Source organism: Panicum hallii, chromosome 9, assembly GCF_002211085.1.
Source record: "Panicum hallii strain FIL2 chromosome 9, PHallii_v3.1, whole genome shotgun sequence".
Classification (NCBI taxonomy): Eukaryota; Viridiplantae; Streptophyta; class Magnoliopsida; order Poales; family Poaceae; genus Panicum; species Panicum hallii.
The window spans coordinates 67,522,973-67,540,832 of record NC_038050.1 but is presented as its reverse complement, the minus strand read 5'-3'; the positions used below and the strand labels follow the sequence as shown (position 1 = coordinate 67,540,832).

Below are 17,860 nucleotides of genomic sequence, written 5' to 3'. Positions count from 1 at the left end.
TCTTTTGAGCTGGCGATCGATCGAGATGCAAGTAGTCCTAGCCAGCTTGCTTATCCTTTTTGTTTTTTCTTCTCGCTGGCATGCCGCCGCTTCTTATCTAATTAGCTGCAGGGCATGCATGCAGGACGGCGGCCACGACTTGCTGTCTTCGTGGCTGTTTTTTATGTGTATACTCCCCCCGCTGACAATATATAAAAGGACTTTTGGTTAACTCATTGGAATAGGTAGGATTTAGCGGTATTATTTACGGCTTGCACTGCTGTTTTCTTCACCCAATCACAAAATATAGATAGTTCTAAGTCAAATTATATTAGGCTTGATCAAGTTAATAGCAAATATTCACATCTACTACACAGAACAAATACTGGATGATAATATATTTTACGATTGATTCGGTCGTACTAACTTGGTGCCCTAAATCTTGATATATTTCATATAAATTTGCTCAAATTTAAGATAGTTTGACTTAGCATAAATAAACATAAAAGTAGCTACATTTTGGACAGAGTAGGTGCTCGATTAAGGGGCATATATAGGACTATGTACTATTTTCCCTCTCTGCTTAAGTTGTTCTAAAATTCTTAGGAAAAGGCTCCTTAAGTTTGTGGGCGGATAGAGTATATTAATTTTAATTAAGCACGTGTAGCCGCGAAAAAGAAGGCTCTGTGAGACTGTGACTCTCCCCATGACGAGTGTGTCAAATTATCCTGATCTGGAGACGCGTAGGATAGGCACCCATTATTGAGCGGATGGGACCGGCGGACCATGCAAGAGAGCCACCAAGTTGATTGGCACCAGCTGACCATCATGACGAGACCATGAAGCAGCACGCCGTCGGTGCCCCAAAGGATATCAAAACGAACTGAACTCCATCACGCAGCTTACGTGGCTATGAGTCGGATCGATGCTATCCCCAGCCTTCGGTTGATCTCGGCGCTAGCAACATGAGATGCCAAGTCCAATCGATGCGTGAAGAATATACGAGCTCTAGTGATTCTAACGTGTGGGGCACTCCTGCTCGATCTATCGGCCGTGCTTTCCGTAAGGGCGCTGCTGCTGTCTCCGTCGTCGCTTCCCTAAAATGAAGGGAGCGAGAGATGCACACGCGCTCTCGTACGTGCTCCGTCCGGTGTCTCACGGCGACTGCTACTTGTGTTGTGCGCTGGCACACGGACTGCTGATCAGCCCGGCACTGTGTCGTGCGTCTGTTTGTGCTTGATCACGACACTTTTCCAAAGATTTTCGCAGACTTGCTGTAGCTTGCGTGAACAAGTACTTGCAGCTCTGCAGGCACGGCTACCATCTGACATCTGTGATCAGTCCACCAGTACGGTAGCATGACAGCACGCGGTATACGCACGTTGCTGCGCCGCAGAGCTTTCGAGAAAATCATCTGTGTGTGTGTGTGTGTGTGTGTGTGTGTGTGTGTGTGTGTGTACACACACAATTTACCATTGCATGGCCCAAACCCTCGAGAATTCCCGGCCTTGTAGTCGTGTACAAGTGTACACGCATGTCTCTATCCGTCCATGAAAACGTTGTACCTGATCACGATTGGTGAACTCCCTTCCACCTAGCTGAGGACAAATCAGCTTTGTATCATTGGTGGATAAAGAATGGCAAGTTCTGTGGTGTCCAGAAACTTTTGAAAAGCTAAGACTACGAGTGCCCTGTCCATAAATATATATAGCTGCTCCCGGAGCTCTCACTCATCTGCCCCGGCAGGCAAAAAAGAGGTACACATACAGGACAGCACCTACGGTAACCATTAGCATCATCAAGCACACATGAAATGCTAACTCAACAAACCTAAATCATCTAAGCAATCACTCGTTACAACTATAGACAAAGGCATCTTTCGACTTGGCCTTCTCAACTGCGGACCCTAGCTATAAGCATGTCTCGATCCGTCCACGGAGACAGGCATTGTACGGCAGCTGGGGACAAGTTAAATCTCCATCGGTGGAGAAAGCACGGCGGTGTCCGAAGACTCGGGAAAAGCTACGAGCGCCCTCATGGCTGCTCCCCGGAGCTCTCACTCCTTGTCCTTGCCCGGCCCACTTCTGACTTCTCCCCCGGCAGACAAAAAGGTGGACGTAGAGTTCGCGGTCAGATTTGACATGTTGCTCTGCGTCCACAGAGGCCGGGGGCAGGTACGGTGGATCGAGCATGAAAGGACGACGCAGGACGATCGGACCGTGTAGCGGAGAGATTCCTAGGACAAGAAGCTAGCCCGCTACAATACGCCACTGGCGACTAGTCTCAGATCGTGAAGTGTTTGCACTTTTCCTACGTGAGGCTGTACGGCACTACAGATTCTACAGAGATGGAATCTGAATAGAAGAATGAATAAAAAATGTTCTCGGCTCGTGCTCGCCTAGGTTCTTTGTTGTGGGTCGGCCCATTTTAACTTCCTGTGTTGGGCCTGGGTGGTATAGCCCAGCTTGCAATCTCTCAGTCCAGATGGCAACTGAAGCCCACTCCCAGGCCCTACCGGTAGTAGTAGTCCCCCAGTCACGGGAACGTGTTCATGCCAACCGCATGACTTGAAGATAGTTTTATTACCGGACGGAACGGAGCTGTGCTGCAGAAGTGTTCGTCACGCTGAGCGAGCGAGCGCGCGCGAAATTCATACCGCTCACGGGATCGGCACGGACCGGAGCCGGGGGCCTCCAACTCCCCGTGAAGCTGGGCCGAAACGGCTTCGGCGCATGGCCGCCAGGCCTTCTTTTTTTTTTCATTCTGAAAACCAAGCCGCCATGTGAACATGTGATGCTTTCACGGATCAGCGCTGCTGCCACACGCCGCGCCGAGCATTTAAGCCCGGCCCATCGAGCCGCCTCCTGCATGCGCTGCCCCCGGCCACCGTTTTTCTAATTGAGCTATCCAACCAAATCCAAAGGTTTTCCAAGCACACGCGAAGCTGCGAGTACGTGGCTGCCCGGAATCTTTGGGCCTACCTCGCCGGCCGCCACCCATGGGGAGGAGTTCGTGGATGCTTTGGATAGGACGTGCTCTCTGTGTCTCAGCCCACTTGCAAGGTTACTACCACTTATTACATGTACGACGTCCTCCACTATAGTGCTAGCTAGTATACGTATATCTGCCACTGAACTTACTTTGTTACCGATAATAAATAAGGTGCTGTGCTGAAACCACTGGGAAACGAATTCGTGTTCAGGTACTGATCGGAAAGGCGACCAGGTAGAGGTCGCAGCCCCACTGCCCCCCGAGTGTTGAGCAAGCGCTGCGACATCCGTCTTTGCGTCGGATTCGGATTCTGCCTGCGCATATATTCGGAAAATCCCGGGCGATCCGATGTGCGGGCAGAAAGCCGCCCCCCAGGATAACAGCGCGCTGCTGGTACCCAACGGAGCGTGGAATCCGCTGGCAGATAACGTGCCCCCGGCCCTCCCCGCACGCGTTCCACTCCATTATTCCTAGAGATCTCTTATTCCTATTTCCTCCACCGCTGCCGCTGCCGCTGCTGCGCGCCGCCCGTTCTGTTCTGCGCCCCCGGCCGTCAAATCAGCGACGCGACGGCGCGGCGAGCAGCTCGATCCGGGAACGCACGGGCAGAGCCAGCTGCTGGGCCGATCGACGACGGGGCGGCGGCCGGTGCAGCTCACCTCGTGTCAAGCTCGGTCGGTACGTTACGTGCTGCGCAGGATATAGAGGGATTTGATTGCGCTGCACGCCCGAATAAATCCGCCCGCCCGCCCGTCCGTCCATGGCGGGGTGCACGCATAGATACGGGGATAGGCTCGAATAGTCGTCAGCCAGTAGCAACAGGATCGATCCCCATTCCCAACCAGCTGGGCCTGTTGGCTGCCCTGCCCCGACCGTACATCGGTAACTGCTGCAAACCTTTTTCAGGCGATCGGGATACGCAGCACGAGCGTACAGAAAATTGCGATCTTTCCCCTCCCCTGGGACGTCGGCATGCAGCGGGGCCGCCTGGCCGGACCACGGTTCGGCCTGGCTGGACGCGCGTACGCTTTTGGTGCTGGAGCGAGGGGCTTTGCGACAACGCCGGCGCGGGGCCACGCCATGGGGGCGGCACCCAATGAGCGGCAGGTGTGTATCCGCAGCGAAATCCAGGGGAATGGTGAGCGGCGGCAGGCCCAGCTGCAAGCATGCAACTGCAAGTCTGCAACCCTGGGCGCGCGGGCAGGTAGGTCAGATCAGATCGGAGTATCACCAGGTCAGATGGTCCCTCGGCTGCAGCAACTCTGCAGCTACTGATGATTGAATGAATCATGAGCCGGTGGAGAGAGATCATAGATCCCCGCGCACGGCAGCCGTGCGTCACCGTGCCATTGGCCGCGCGCGGGCCGACCCGGCGCGCGCTCCGTCAAGGAAGGCGGCCGCCTGTCCTGGCAGCTTCTTCTGCCCCGCCGGGTCGCGCGGTGCCTTAACGCCCGAGCAATCCCCCGTGGCGCGGGCCACGCCTTCCCGCCAGCAGGCACGGCAAATGGACGGCTCGGATCAGATCGGCCGGCCGCGGCGTGCACGCTCAAGCAGAGACCAGACGGTTAGGAGACTCGAAGCGCAAGCAGGATGGAGGGCGCCATGGCTGCGACGTGCCGTTTGGCGGTTCACACGTCAACGGCGGGCGGAGCCGGGGACGACACGCGCGTACGCCGTGGGTGCGCCGCGCGGGGAGGGAGGGTCGGCGGGAGGCACGCGACGCGTCGGGGCGCGGGGGGCGCCACAGTTAACTACCGAGCGGTCTCTGGCGTGCAGGCAGGCAGGGGGGGGAGGACGCGCGGCGCCGGGTGCACGAGCGCGGTGTGACCGGCGTTAAGTCGTTGGAGTAGCTCGCTGCGCTTCCGTTTCATCGCGCTCACGGGAAACCGGCCGCCGCTCTCGTCGTCGCTGCCTCCGCCGGTCCGCGCGAGCGCATGACTCGCGCTCCAATCCTGTAGTCTAACGTAGGTGATCCGCGGCGAGGCCCGTGTGCGTGGTTAAGGCAAGCATCCTATTCCTAGGATATGGAACGAATGAGCTACCAAACTCCACCTAGCTAACCACTGATACCGTACTGTGCTCCAACTGTACGTATTTAGTACTTACAAGTATAAATTTACATGGGAATCTCAGAGCAGTACGAACGAGACTAAGCTTCAAAGTTGAAACGAGTGCGATGATCGTCTCGGCGCCTTTCCCCCAAAGCCCCAATGGGTTTGAGGTTCTCCACCGGCCAGGCAGCAGCAGCAATCGGTTCCTGATTCTTCCCTTGCGTCATGGAGAGACGTCGTACGCGGACGGATGACGAACCCCCGGCCGGCGGTTGCTGTAGCTTGCTGATACCGGACAGCCGACATCAACGCATAACTACCGGCCACGCCCACAAAACCCTTGCTGATCCTACCACAGACTACCACGCTCACGGGCCAATAGATTGATCACCAGCCGACCAAACGGAGAGAAAGACGATCGTTTCCTCCCGTCGCGCTCTCCGCGGCCGGCCCATACCCGGCATCAGCGCGCAACCCCCCGACACCGCCACCGCCTTTTACGCGTCACGCCGCGCGACTCGCCTCGCCGCGGCGGCAGCCCTCGTTGGCCGGCCCCCCGCGCGCACGCTCACACGATCGGCGCGCGCGTGTTTCCACCGAGGACGACACCGACCGATCCCGGCGCGGGCCGCCGGCCTCGTAATGGCTCCGGCGACAGCCAGCCGGTAACGCAGAGACTAACCGCCCCGCTCACGTCGTTATCCCGTGCTAACACGCACGGCCTTCTGGGTCACTGGACTAGTCGACTAGACCGCTGCTGAGACCGAAAGCCGTGTTGAACACCGGGACCGAAAGCTAAGCTCGTCGCTCGTCCTGGCCGCGGCTGGCTTGCTGGCTCGCTCGCTGTCCCAATAATGAATCCAGCAAAAGCGACGGCAACTCGGGGATGAGAGCCCGGACAGCGCAATCATTGAGCCGTGCACAGATATAAAAAGGGGTGCGTGTGTACACACACATGTACACCTGCAGACAGGGCCAAGCCAACAGGGCTAGCTCGTGTCATCATCCAACAACTGTGCCTGCTGACGCTCACCATCAGTATGTATGTACATGTATAAAAATAGGAGATCGACTAGAAGCATCTCAATGTAATGGCCGATTTCTACAGTAATAACAACAGTACTAGTACTGCGACTCAATTACGTACTCGCCCTCTGATCGATGACAGATCAACACGTACAACCTGTGAATGAAAGAAAAACCCAAGAAGATGCTGCGTGCTCCTGTGGAAAAGGGAGCAGGCAGACCGAGAGGGGCGGAATTACAGCATGCATGCACAAAAATATACATGGACGGATGGATCAAGGGATGCTAGGAAGCTACGGCTATTTTGACTACCCCTATATATCAAAGCCTATCTATGATTGGTTGGATTAGCTGATGGGAACAACTAGCTTAATCCCCCCCGGATCAAGAAAATAGCTAGAGGGGAGGACCGATCGATCGATCATCATGTTACTTGTGGCGTACGTGAGGTGGATGATGGCGTGGACGTGGTGGTATTAGCTAGTAGCTGCAGTGGCGGCCGGTGGGGTGCTCTGTGCTGCTGCTACTGGTGGTCACCATGCATGCGCGCGCGTGCAGATGATCAGCAGGCGGCGGAGTGGGTGAAGGGGTTGAAGAAGTGGTGCGCCGGGGCCGCCTTGGGCCGGTCGGGGTCGGCCTTGGCCGCGGCGGCGGGCCCGCTCAGGCGCTCGCAGGACGGGCAGAGCGTCAGCGTGGCGGCCGGCAGCTGCATGTAGAACGGCGCCGGCGCCGGCGCGGTGGCGGCGGGCGGCGGCGGCGCTCCCGGCGGGGCGGCGAACTTGAGCGCGCGGAGCTCCTGCAGCTCCCGCTGCAGGCGGCGGTTCTCCTCGGTGAGCGACTCGCAGCAGCGCTTGAGGAACTCGCAGTCCACCTCCGTCTGCTTCAGCTTCGTCCTGCGCGCGCGACTAAACCACGTTAATTGCCCACCGTCAGAGCTTAATCAAATCCGTCGATGGCTGGGGAATTGGGCGTGCGTGCGTGTCGCGCAATACTAACCTTGCTCGCCTGTTCTGGAACCACACCTCGACCTGCCGTGGCCTCAGGTTCAGTTGCTTCGCCAGCGCGACTTTCTGCTTCTGCTCGGAGCCAGAAAAGACACACCAACAGAAAGCGAAAAGGAGCATGTTCAGACTTCAGACATAAGCTCATCTGGCATGGATGGATAAGAAATCGAGCTCTTGCTTGTTTAATCAGACACACAACATATGTGCACCACAGACATACAGCAATCGAGGTAGGCAAGTGCGAGCGGCAGCAGACTAGTCAATGGATCGTATCGCGCACGCAGGGGCAGGGGGCAGGGGCAGCGGGCGTACCGGGTTGAGGGTGCTGTGCTCCTTGAAGCGGTCCTCCAGGAGCGCGGACTGCTCCTTGGTCAGCCTCAGCTTCTTGCGCGTGCTCCCGTCGTCGTCGTCCTCGCCCCGCGCCGTCGACGACGCGCGCTCGCCGTCGGCCTCCTCCACGCGCTCCCTCTTCACGCCCGCCACCGACAGGGACGACACGCTGTGCGCGGCCGCGCCGCCCCCGCCGCCGGACCCCGTCGCGGTCGCCTCGTCCGGCATGCTCAGCGTCAGCGACGGCTCCAGCGCGCGCGGCGACGGCGGGAGCCGCGCCGCCTCCCTGCCCAACCGGCTGCCGGTGCCCTGCCGCCGCGCCGCATCAGAGGCTCCGCCGCCGCCGAGGGACAGGCCCAGCGCCAGCCCGGCGTCGTCCAGGTGGACGTCCTCCTGAGCCATGGCGTGCACGCCGCAGGCAGGGCCAGAAGCTAGAGCGCGTCGCTAGCTAGCCACTTCAGTTAGTAAGCAACCGCCGGGTCTCCCTCTGGCGGCACGCAGCCAAACAAAGCCCAGAGCTGGGCGCTGGGTGTTCCTTGCAAGGCGCAAGCGGCGCGCGGGCGGAGCAAGGAGCTAGGAAGAAGGTGGGGGAAGGAAGGAAGGAATGAGATGGTTGGGGAGGAATGAGGAGGCGGGCGAGAATATTTGAGGAGGAGCGGAGCCGGCAAGGGACAAGCCCGGACGCACGCGCACATCACGCGCACGTACGCGCGCCCGCGCCGTGACACTTGCAAGCCATCGGGGAGTGGGGGGCTCAGGATTCAGGCTCGCCTCAGCTTGGGGTCCACGCCCATATCCACCACCCAACCCCAGCCGCTGCGCCGCCTGCTCTGCCGTGCTCCGGATGGAGTAGCACATCAGCACAGTGCCGCCAAAAAGGCTGGGGTTTTCTATTGGGGATGATTGGGGGCGAGGCGCGGGGCGGCCACGTGGACGCGCCTGCGCGGAGGGGCAGGCACAAGACTAGCAGCAACGCCGCGCACATCGTTCTCATCTCCTCGACCCCAAGCTGAACCGCCACTCTTCTTTCAATATGCTGCTGTGCAGTGCAAAAGGTGAACCGCCATGAGATCGATCTAAAGGGGGAAAAAAGATGCATGGCGTGTGCATATGTAAAGACAAGATGTTCTAGAGCAGTTAGGTACGTACGTGTATACAATCATATGTTTAGCATGCATGATTGTTGTTCACTCCTTAGATTTTAGAACAAGTGATGGTTGCATGTACTATATAATACACACTGCATATTGCTGAGCATCTACTACTATATTCCCTCTGTTCCAAATTTTAAGTCAATTAGGCAGATCAAGATACCCTACTGGAGGGAAAGAATTGGAGCAGGAGCGCCGCATCAAGTGCTTGTCTGCGGGATCGTGGCAGCATTACTCATCACCCACTCCACCACCACCACCACCACCACCCCATGTAGTATGTGCTGCTCATTTACTAGGTGCCCGGTTGGGCTAGCTGGTGCCTTCCTCCCAATCTCCGGTTACTTTCCTTCTCCATCCAGCAGCCCTGGCTGGTGTGCACGGTGGAGCTTTTTCTCCCCTTTCCAACGCCAAGCTAAGCTTTGGTAGCTACCATACCAAGTTCCAACCAGTAGGTCTCGGCCTCTCGCCCTCTTTCCACACCACCTCACTTCTTTCCACATCGGACACGAACTCGGGCCTGGAAAAAAGGGAGAGAGAGAGAGAAAGAGGAGAAACAAAAGAGAATAGAGAGACAAGAAAAAAAAGGCTTGGGGGCTCTGTGGGGCAGGGCCTGCTGCCTCATCCTGTGACACCTTTCCAATGATAGGTCCGGGGTTCACATTACATTACATGCACCCTTGACTTGCTAATCTCGCGCTTCCGTGCTGATTAGGGCGAATTAACTACGGGGGCGACCGGTTGGTTAATCATGTTTGTTTATTTGGTTGGTCTGCAGGGGGGACCTTTTGCGTTGCGCGCCGCCCTATTCACCACATGGCCTGCCGAGGGACGGGGCGGGGGGGAGACACAGTAACGGAAAGGAATAGAACAATCGGCTGCCAGCGTCTGCCATCCAACCGCGTGTGCACCATGGATTCTGTATGATGGGAGCAGAGCAGCTCTACACATCTACAAATGTGTATAAATGACGGCTAAACACGGCTCTTAGAATGTCTAACACGGGATCACCTAGTCTGCAACTTTTTAGTTGTACATCTACTGGTGAACAGACTTCTCTAGATGTGTTACGTTTACTATTAATTTTTTTTTGTTGATTGCAGTTAATATTTTTTTTTGATATTTTGTGTAGAGGCCAAAAAATATTAATATAAATTCACATATATTTTTGGAAGGTGTGTCGTATTGATAGCAATGATCCGCTTTGTATTGCTAGGAAAAATCATCGAATCTTACTTGGACACTTCTTTTCAAGCCTGGACATTAATCTTCGTGCTAGAAAAAAAAAGAAAAATCCTACAAATTTACACGACGGACCAAAACATCTGACTGTCGATTTTACAGAACATGCAGAGAGAGAGAGAGAGAGAGATTACGTGTGGGCCTTGTATTTATCCACCAAATTCTAATACTAATTAATGTCCCTTGCTTTTAAAATACTTATGCCACTTGAAATTGCTAGCCGCCAGGCATGAGCACGAGTTGATACACCAGTCTCAACTAGCTTCCCTGCCCATCCAAATCCGTGCCATACCAACCATTGCCTTCAAACTGTTTCCCTCCCACATTCTAGCAGCATCATGCTCGCTCTGGCAGTCTTACTCAATTCTCAACCACCACAGTACCAGCTAGACGTAGCAGCACGGCCATCTTATTAGTGCAGTAGGAGCCGAAGTATATGGTGGCATACAGCCACAATACACTTTCTTTTTTTAGGGATGGCTGATGGTATGTATAGCCATACATCTAGCTAGCTGCCTTGCTGTCAGAGGAGCCGGAGCCTCCTCTGCGGGATGTGAGAGGGAGGAGGAAGGGAGAGAGAAGATGATCCGTGCTATAGTGAAAATGTTAGAAGGAGCTGAAGCCTCATGGAGCTGCACCAAACGGGCTCCTACACGTTTGCAAAAGATTATTGCACGACGATCACACGAGAGAGGCGCACCACCAAATCGACCGATCGCCCGATCCTGACGGTTCTTTTCACATGATGAGAGGACAATGGTGATTGCAGACCGGGGGCCGGCATCCATCAGCATCACACATGAGATGCCGGCCTTTTTATAGTTCTCCTTCGTGCATGCCCATGGGCGATCAGGATCGATGTCGCTGCCAGCGTTGTTACTTGCAGCGTGCGGTGGCGTGCCCTTTGGCACAGGGATCAAGCAGATCCACAGTCAGCCAGCAGCGCTGGCCCTCCCCATTGCTTGCCTGGCCTCTGCATCCTTCGACACCAAGATCAGAGGCGCAGCGCGGATGGAGAGAGAAGGACGCGCCAACTGACGGGCGGCGGTAAAGGGGGTTGCGCTTCATTGCGCCGTGGCCCCCGGTGTCTTGCTCGCAAGGGGAAACGAGAAGACGACGTGCGCGGGGCCTGCTCACATTGCATCGGTGCCTCGCAAGCAACCAGTTGGAGGATTTGGGGAGGTTGCTTGGGGGCTCTTGCCACTTGGGCTGTTCCCCTCACTTTTGACAATAACGTTGATGTGGCCAGCTACTACCTACTAGTCCCGTTTCTCTTCAGACTTGTTGAGAGGCTGGCTACATTATTAGCTGCATGATGAGATGGGGAGCTAGCATTGATGATCCGTGCAGTGTGATTCAATTTGTACCATGAACCGGTTTCTTTCAATGATCAGGAGCCGGTGATGGGCTTAATGATCATCAGCTTGCATTGCGATCTGCCAACCGCCAACATTTAACCGGAACGTACTATGCTGCGGTCAGTTGTCCAATCCCCAGAGCCGTGCGATTGCAAATGGACGATGCTCACTGCCAACCGCAACCTGCCTTCCAAATGCATGGATTTCATTCAGCTCGGACCACGTTTAAAGAACACACTTGCAACTGCAGATGCTTTTTTCATGCGGGAGCAGTTGGTTAAGACGAGGCATGTGTTCTTGTGGTGTAGCAATTGCGCACCCTCCATGAGGGGGATGCTTGTACACGTCGGATTATCGCGCTAAAAACATGGAATGATTCATGAGTTTGATGAAAGGAGATATATAAATCCGACTAGACTAGAAATCTAAAATATATGCATGGTTTCATTCGTTACACAGTATACATGATCTAGTTGGAAGTTGGAGGGGATATATATTTGATGTGTTTATTCTGTATATATGCCTCCATGTTATTGTCGCAATAATGTTAGTGATGCCGCCAGTTAGTACTGAGTACGGAACAAGCATTCACCTGCTGATGGAGAAGGGGTTGTGACCTAAATAGATGATTAATAATCTTGTTACAGGTCATATCAGAGCTATGTAATTTAATAATCCTGTAGTAGCTGCCACAAGAACATGTGATCTTGTACGGTGAATGTGACATATATGCTGGTAGTAAGTATTATCCTAGATGCTAAACACTAAACGGACGTGCACCCTAAAACTAGCGCATAGACGGTCTAGACAACCAACTAGATGGTTTAATTTAGACGACGTGTCTACAAAATATGATACCACTGAAATACACACACACACAAATAAATACCTAAATTGTTCTATATATTTTCCATGGTCCTATGATCATCAGTCTTCCACCGTGTCCTCTATTCAATTTATTATTCATCAAATCAATGGTAATATCGAATAATCATGTGCCATTATGTCAATGTTTTACAACCAAGCGCGGCAAATTTTTCACCCTCCCATCGACTGGCCCATATTCCATCGGTTCATCATCACCTTGGTGTACATTTGCATGAGCGTCTATCTAAACGCATTCAAGTTGTTTTAACCGTGACACCATTTTTTTTACTGTCGTTGAGTGGTTAAACATCTAGCATTTAATTCAATGTTTAGGCCTTAAAGTAAATGTTAACCTAATGTTTAGCATTTAAATGTGTCAAAACGTCATTCTAGATGCCTAAAGGCAAACAACTCATGAATCATGATAACTACTAAGGTAGCCCGCGCTAATAGCGCGGCTAGTACGGCTTCAGCTATTGTAGTGATAGTTAATACTGATATATTATTTTTCTCTTATGCTTTGAGCAAGTGTCAATTTCCTCGCTAATGATTAATATCTTGGGGCATATATGGTCCACATCTACTTTTTTCTATTGTTTTTTGCCTTAGTTTTCTCTATTTGATACTCTTCTAGGTTTTTTCTTTCTCTTTTGCCTTGGTAACCTCAATATGCATAACTTGCGGAAATCATGAACAGGACCACAATAGTATTCTCTGTTCCTTTTATTTTTTTATCGTGTCCAGGCTTCTCAAAATGATAAGTTATGTATAAGATTATTTCCAGTTGTTATTCTCCCGATGTTATTATTATATTAGCAACTACTACACCAATGCATCATCTTCTTTCTTGAATCTAGAGCAAGCAATTTCTTGTTAGCGATAAATATCTCGATCAATCTCTAGTCCATGGAGCATCATGAAGCAAACCTACCCACCTTTATACTCCACTAAAATTATTTTTGGACCAGTTTGATATGACCTCCGTAGTCAATGTACACCAGGATGCAGAACTTCCCACCATAATGTTCGTAGGCTTTTTATTAGCTATGTAGCTTGGCCTCCATAATCTTGTTAGTGCATTATTTTGCGCTTTATACCTTGCCTTTGCTATTGACATGTCATTGTTCATAGTATGGTTCCTCTATGTTTCACACCTCCTCCATCTTGACCTTCTAGGTATTCACGTTCGCATTCATCATGGCGAGCTTCACCCGCATCACGATTATGATGCCTCATTTCCTTTTGCGGTATCTTGATCTTGACCAATAGAATTTCATATCCTTAAAAAGTCGCTTGATCTTAACACCATGCTAGAATTGATCTTATAGTGCTCTCTCTCAGCTACAATGATTATTTGATGTTATAATTCTAACTTTAGCTTAACTTGATTTTAACATGTATAGTCTCTTTATTTAGGTATTTCAGGGTAATGTATTTTAGAGATGTTGTTGCATTCTAGTATTTACTTTCCAAGGTTATTAGGGAGATTGGTTCATTTCCTCCCTAGAATTGCATCTTTAAATCATCAAACCATGTGTTTTCTCCACAATCCATAGTATAAGCTTTCTAAATTTCATCACTATTCTCATGCTTTAGTTCCTAATCTAAATTCATATCCATGATTGCTGAGCTCCTGCTAGCCTCTATAAATAAAATGGAGTTGGAGCTATTTCCACTTCAAAAAGAAAAAAGATGGAGCCCTCAAATAATTCAACTAAAGTGATTTCCATTCTGCTCTCTCTCTCTCTGAGTGTGTAGGATCATTCCACCTTCATTTATCTTCAGATACTTTGCATAAGAAATCTCCAACCATATCTTTGTTACGGGTTGAATTGAATTTACGTCTTGGTGAAATTTAGTTTAGACTCCCAAAATTGGTTAGCCAAAGTAATATCTGCTTGTTTTGCACAGCAATTTTGTAATCGGTTGGATCCTATCGGTATTTAGGAGAAATCGAGTTCATACTCCCTAAATTGATCAATCGAAGTTACATTTGCTCATCTTGCACAAATACGTGCTTGTTCTCCGGACACTAATCGGGTGAGTATACCCACAGTTGGTTGAGATCGTCTCCTTCTATTTCTCATCCCTCCTGTTGCTATCTTGCATCTTGCCACCTGGAGCTCTGTGATGTATCAATCTCCACCTGCCTAGCTCTATTCGAATTCTCAAATAAATCTAGAAAGGAACCTTTTGCGGAATTGCGGCAACAAATTAAAGAAATAGATTGAAGACGTACCACATGAAAAGAGGTGATATTCACTAAATAATTTAGCATGATCTATGGTTAGTTTGATTGACACATATATTTACCCTTTCTATGTCGTAAGGAAACTTTGGTATGCATGATTTATTGATTCACCTCTCGATCCAGTTATTTAGTTAATTTTTATATCTCGCTTGCTTTGCTTAGTTGCTACCTATAGTACACCACTCCTTTGCATTCATGATGTTCCTTGGTTATAGCGAGCTGCTCGATCTATTTGTTGTCTTGCGCGCCTCAATTCTATGTATTTAATTTATCACAAAATTATTACCGATCCCATTTATCAAGTTTATTAGCCCCTAGCTGGTATAGCAAAATATGTTACCATTTTTCCCTCTTTTCTTAGCTAATTTGTAATGGGTAGATTTGTAGTTGTTTAAGTGATGTGAGATCTTGCATGTTCCAAGGAACGTGATTTTTTATCCATTTAGTATTCCAATTTCCATATATAAAACACTTATTATTTATGTTTAGAATTTATATATTTATTATTAGTCGTATTAGATATGTATTATTTAGATTAGTCTACACCATTAGATCGTCATAATTTAACTCATATTTAGTTATTTATTATTTGTATTCGACCAATACTATTTATTTAGCTATTTTCTTCCTAATTTACTTCTTAATATCTCTGCAAATCAACTATTAATTTTTCTATTAATTCTTGAATTTATCTATTTGTTAGTGGTGTTCGATATGGACTCTTTGGTCAACTACTAATTTTATTAATTTTTTTATTTTAAATTTAGCTATTTACTAATCGTATTTGGGATGAACTCTTTGGTCATGTCCTAATTTCCCTTAATTTTTAAATCCAAAATTAGCTATTTATTAATCGTATTTGATATGGACTCTTTAGGTTGGTCTGGACCGTTAGATCTTTATAAAGTCCGATAGTGGAAATACTTCGGAATTTCTAGACCCTCTTAACGATTGTGGTGACTTATTTTAACACTCCCGATACCATATGATGGGAGAAACATAACAATGCACGTGGATACTACAGTTACAGAAAGCGTTCAACTACACCTGCATATGGTAGCAAAAGTACAGTAGTAGTGGCACCAACTGGAAGGATGGCGAAGCTCGGAAGCACCGTGCCACCAATTAGCATCTCGCTGCCTCTTTCATCAGTCCTCACTGTTCTCCCGCTGCCCACCGTACCACCACAGCCCTCCTTACGTGCTGCCTCGTCTCCTTGCTTTGCTAGAGTGCCCCTCTCTCCAACACTGTTATCTCAGCTATTTATCAAAATAAAAAGGATCCACCTCATTACTTTACATATGTGGAGGAGAAAGAAGAACAAGGTTATCTAGTGTGCAGTGCTATAGATAACTTATAGCTAGCAATTATATATCCAACTATTGATGGTGCCACTTCAACGTGTTTGTTTCATGATTGGCCCAAATAACATTGTCATGACTCTTTGACAAAATTTTGCTAAAGTGTGGCTAACAATTTGTTTACAATACTTCAAAAGTATGGTTTGACAAATAATGGATCTATGACGGGTGTGCAAAAACTGTGGCCTGCCGCAGTTGTGGCTACCAAACGGCACTCCAAACATTTGGCAATGAATTGAACCAAACACATCAATAATCAATGCACCTCCATCATCATGACCGTGCTATCCTCTAACTCCTCATAAAGCTCTTTTTTTTTAATTTACCAAGAGGTCATAATAAGTTTACATAAACTATGACCCTCGACACCCGAAGACCCCTGCCGAGTGCTCCTTTTTAGTAGGGTGGTGCATTTGCATGAACATGGATTAGGAATACAAAAGACTTACGGACTGATTAAAGTACTTGCTTGGTTTAGAAAGATTATTGTTTTTAGATTTGTCCTAAGTCAAATCTTACCAACATCATAAGATATATGTTTTAGATTTACCATGAGGAACAGTTTCATAGCATATAATTTGCATGTCGTTAATCTATATAGATTTTTAGGAATTGATGGTCAAAGACACACGGTTTGACTTATCTTCTTTTTTCACGCTAAAGTGTGTGTCCACGTTAAGCGAGTATAAATTCCTTGTCTTCTTTTTCCGAGAGTCCAATCTTGTTAGAGACTTAGAGTTAGACATGTGCTTTGTAAATGCTTGGGTGCCTTTCTCCGTCCTACTAGGGTAAAAATAGTTTTGATTGGACAAGTACCAAATCATCATGGCATGACTTTGATTTTTCTTGTGGAAATTAGTTACAGTCCCATTTCGTAAATTTCTTACTTTTCACCTTTTTTAGATTCCTTGTGACGGTTAAAAGAGATTTTATCAGATCTTCTGGAAATTTGTCACTGTCCTTATTGAAGTAGGCGTGCAACAACGACAACTACAACTGAAGAGCTCTGACAAATGCCCTCTCATCATGTAGTTCATATATAATGGGCACCGACATATAGACACCGACCATTATTTTAATTTATAAAATTTGGAGGGATACGCTTTTTTCTCCGAACACAGTACCAAATTTATAAAGATCATGTTTCTTTAAAATATAATATAGATGTAGATGTTCACATTCACTTTTTATGAACGTATATATGGACATCCTTCCCCTTGAGCACCTTAGGACCACAAATCTTGAAATTGATGAAATTATCATAGGCACATTCAAGAGATTGGGACCACAAATCTTGAAAATTATGAAATTACCATAGGAGTCTCGGTGTCCATGAACATGTTTCTAACACTGAAAGAATATTGGTGACCATTTCTGAAATAAGTACAGGAAAATAAAATCACCCGTGCTCCAAACCGGATGCGCATGCGGGGTCTCATGTCAAGAAATCTAATTGATGAAGCTACGCTCAGTTTGCAAGCATACGCTTGTTGGTAAACTAAGAAAAATAGAAACCTAGTAAGAAAACAATAGTGGAAATATACATTAAAACAAATATTGAAGTATACATATGTGTATGATGTCATATGGATCTGCCGTATCAATGTCCCTATCAGAACATGTACACGAATGGTTGGTCGATGTTGAATTGTATACCAGGCGTCACAGACGCATCCTCAGATTTTTGACATACGAAAAATCCAATCCGCACTTCAAGGAAGTCATGGGCACTGAATATGAGCTCATGTGGTACAAATAAACAAGTGGTTCCATCCGTGATTATCCCTTAATTAACTACTCGCCCCTCGTCACTATCTTTTCTCCAACCAATCATCACGGGCGGGTTCGTCTAAACCCCGTGGAGATATGCATTGACTTGTGAGGCCACCCGAGACAAAAGCAAAATCTAATGACATGATTAGCGAGCAACGAAACAACCAACCAACCGCCGGTGGGAAACAAAAGCGGTTAAAAAGCGCGCGCCTCATGTAAGCCGGAGGCATGCGCGTGTGGCGGCCAGTGGTTGGCTCCACGTCAGCGGCGCCAATCACCGGCAGTCCCAGGTCAGCCCCGTACACACGGGGACACAGCACTCGTAGCCACTGAACGTGTAGCCGGCCTAAATTGTTTTATCTGGTGGGAAATCCAGGCATAAAGTGGGCGGGAATGACCACTTTTTCATTTTTCAAATTATATAACCGGGTCCTACAAAACTGAGAAAAATTACAGGGATTCTTCACAACTACTAG

The 17,860-nt window shown here is 49.1% G+C and overlaps 1 protein-coding gene across 2 annotated transcripts; it reads right to left on the bottom strand.

The window, feature by feature from the left end:
• Nucleotides 1-6,082: 6,082 nt before the first annotated feature.
• On the bottom strand, nucleotides 6,083-8,074 carry LOC112877611 (homeobox-leucine zipper protein HOX19-like). 2 transcript variants are annotated; one of them, XM_025941953.1, is made up of 3 exons: nucleotides 7,364-8,074; nucleotides 7,044-7,123; nucleotides 6,083-6,952 (listed from the first exon to the last, which is right to left on the bottom strand). In XM_025941953.1, the coding sequence occupies exons 1-3, from the start codon at nucleotides 7,781-7,783 to the stop codon at nucleotides 6,610-6,612; spliced, it is 843 nt and encodes a 280-aa protein (XP_025797738.1). In that variant the 5' UTR covers nucleotides 7,784-8,074; the 3' UTR covers nucleotides 6,083-6,609. The 2 variants fall into 2 exon arrangements, with proteins under 2 accessions (XP_025797738.1, XP_025797739.1); XM_025941954.1 differs by having other exon boundaries at nucleotides 6,083-6,940; nucleotides 7,364-8,055.
• Nucleotides 8,075-17,860: the final 9,786 nt, after the last annotated feature.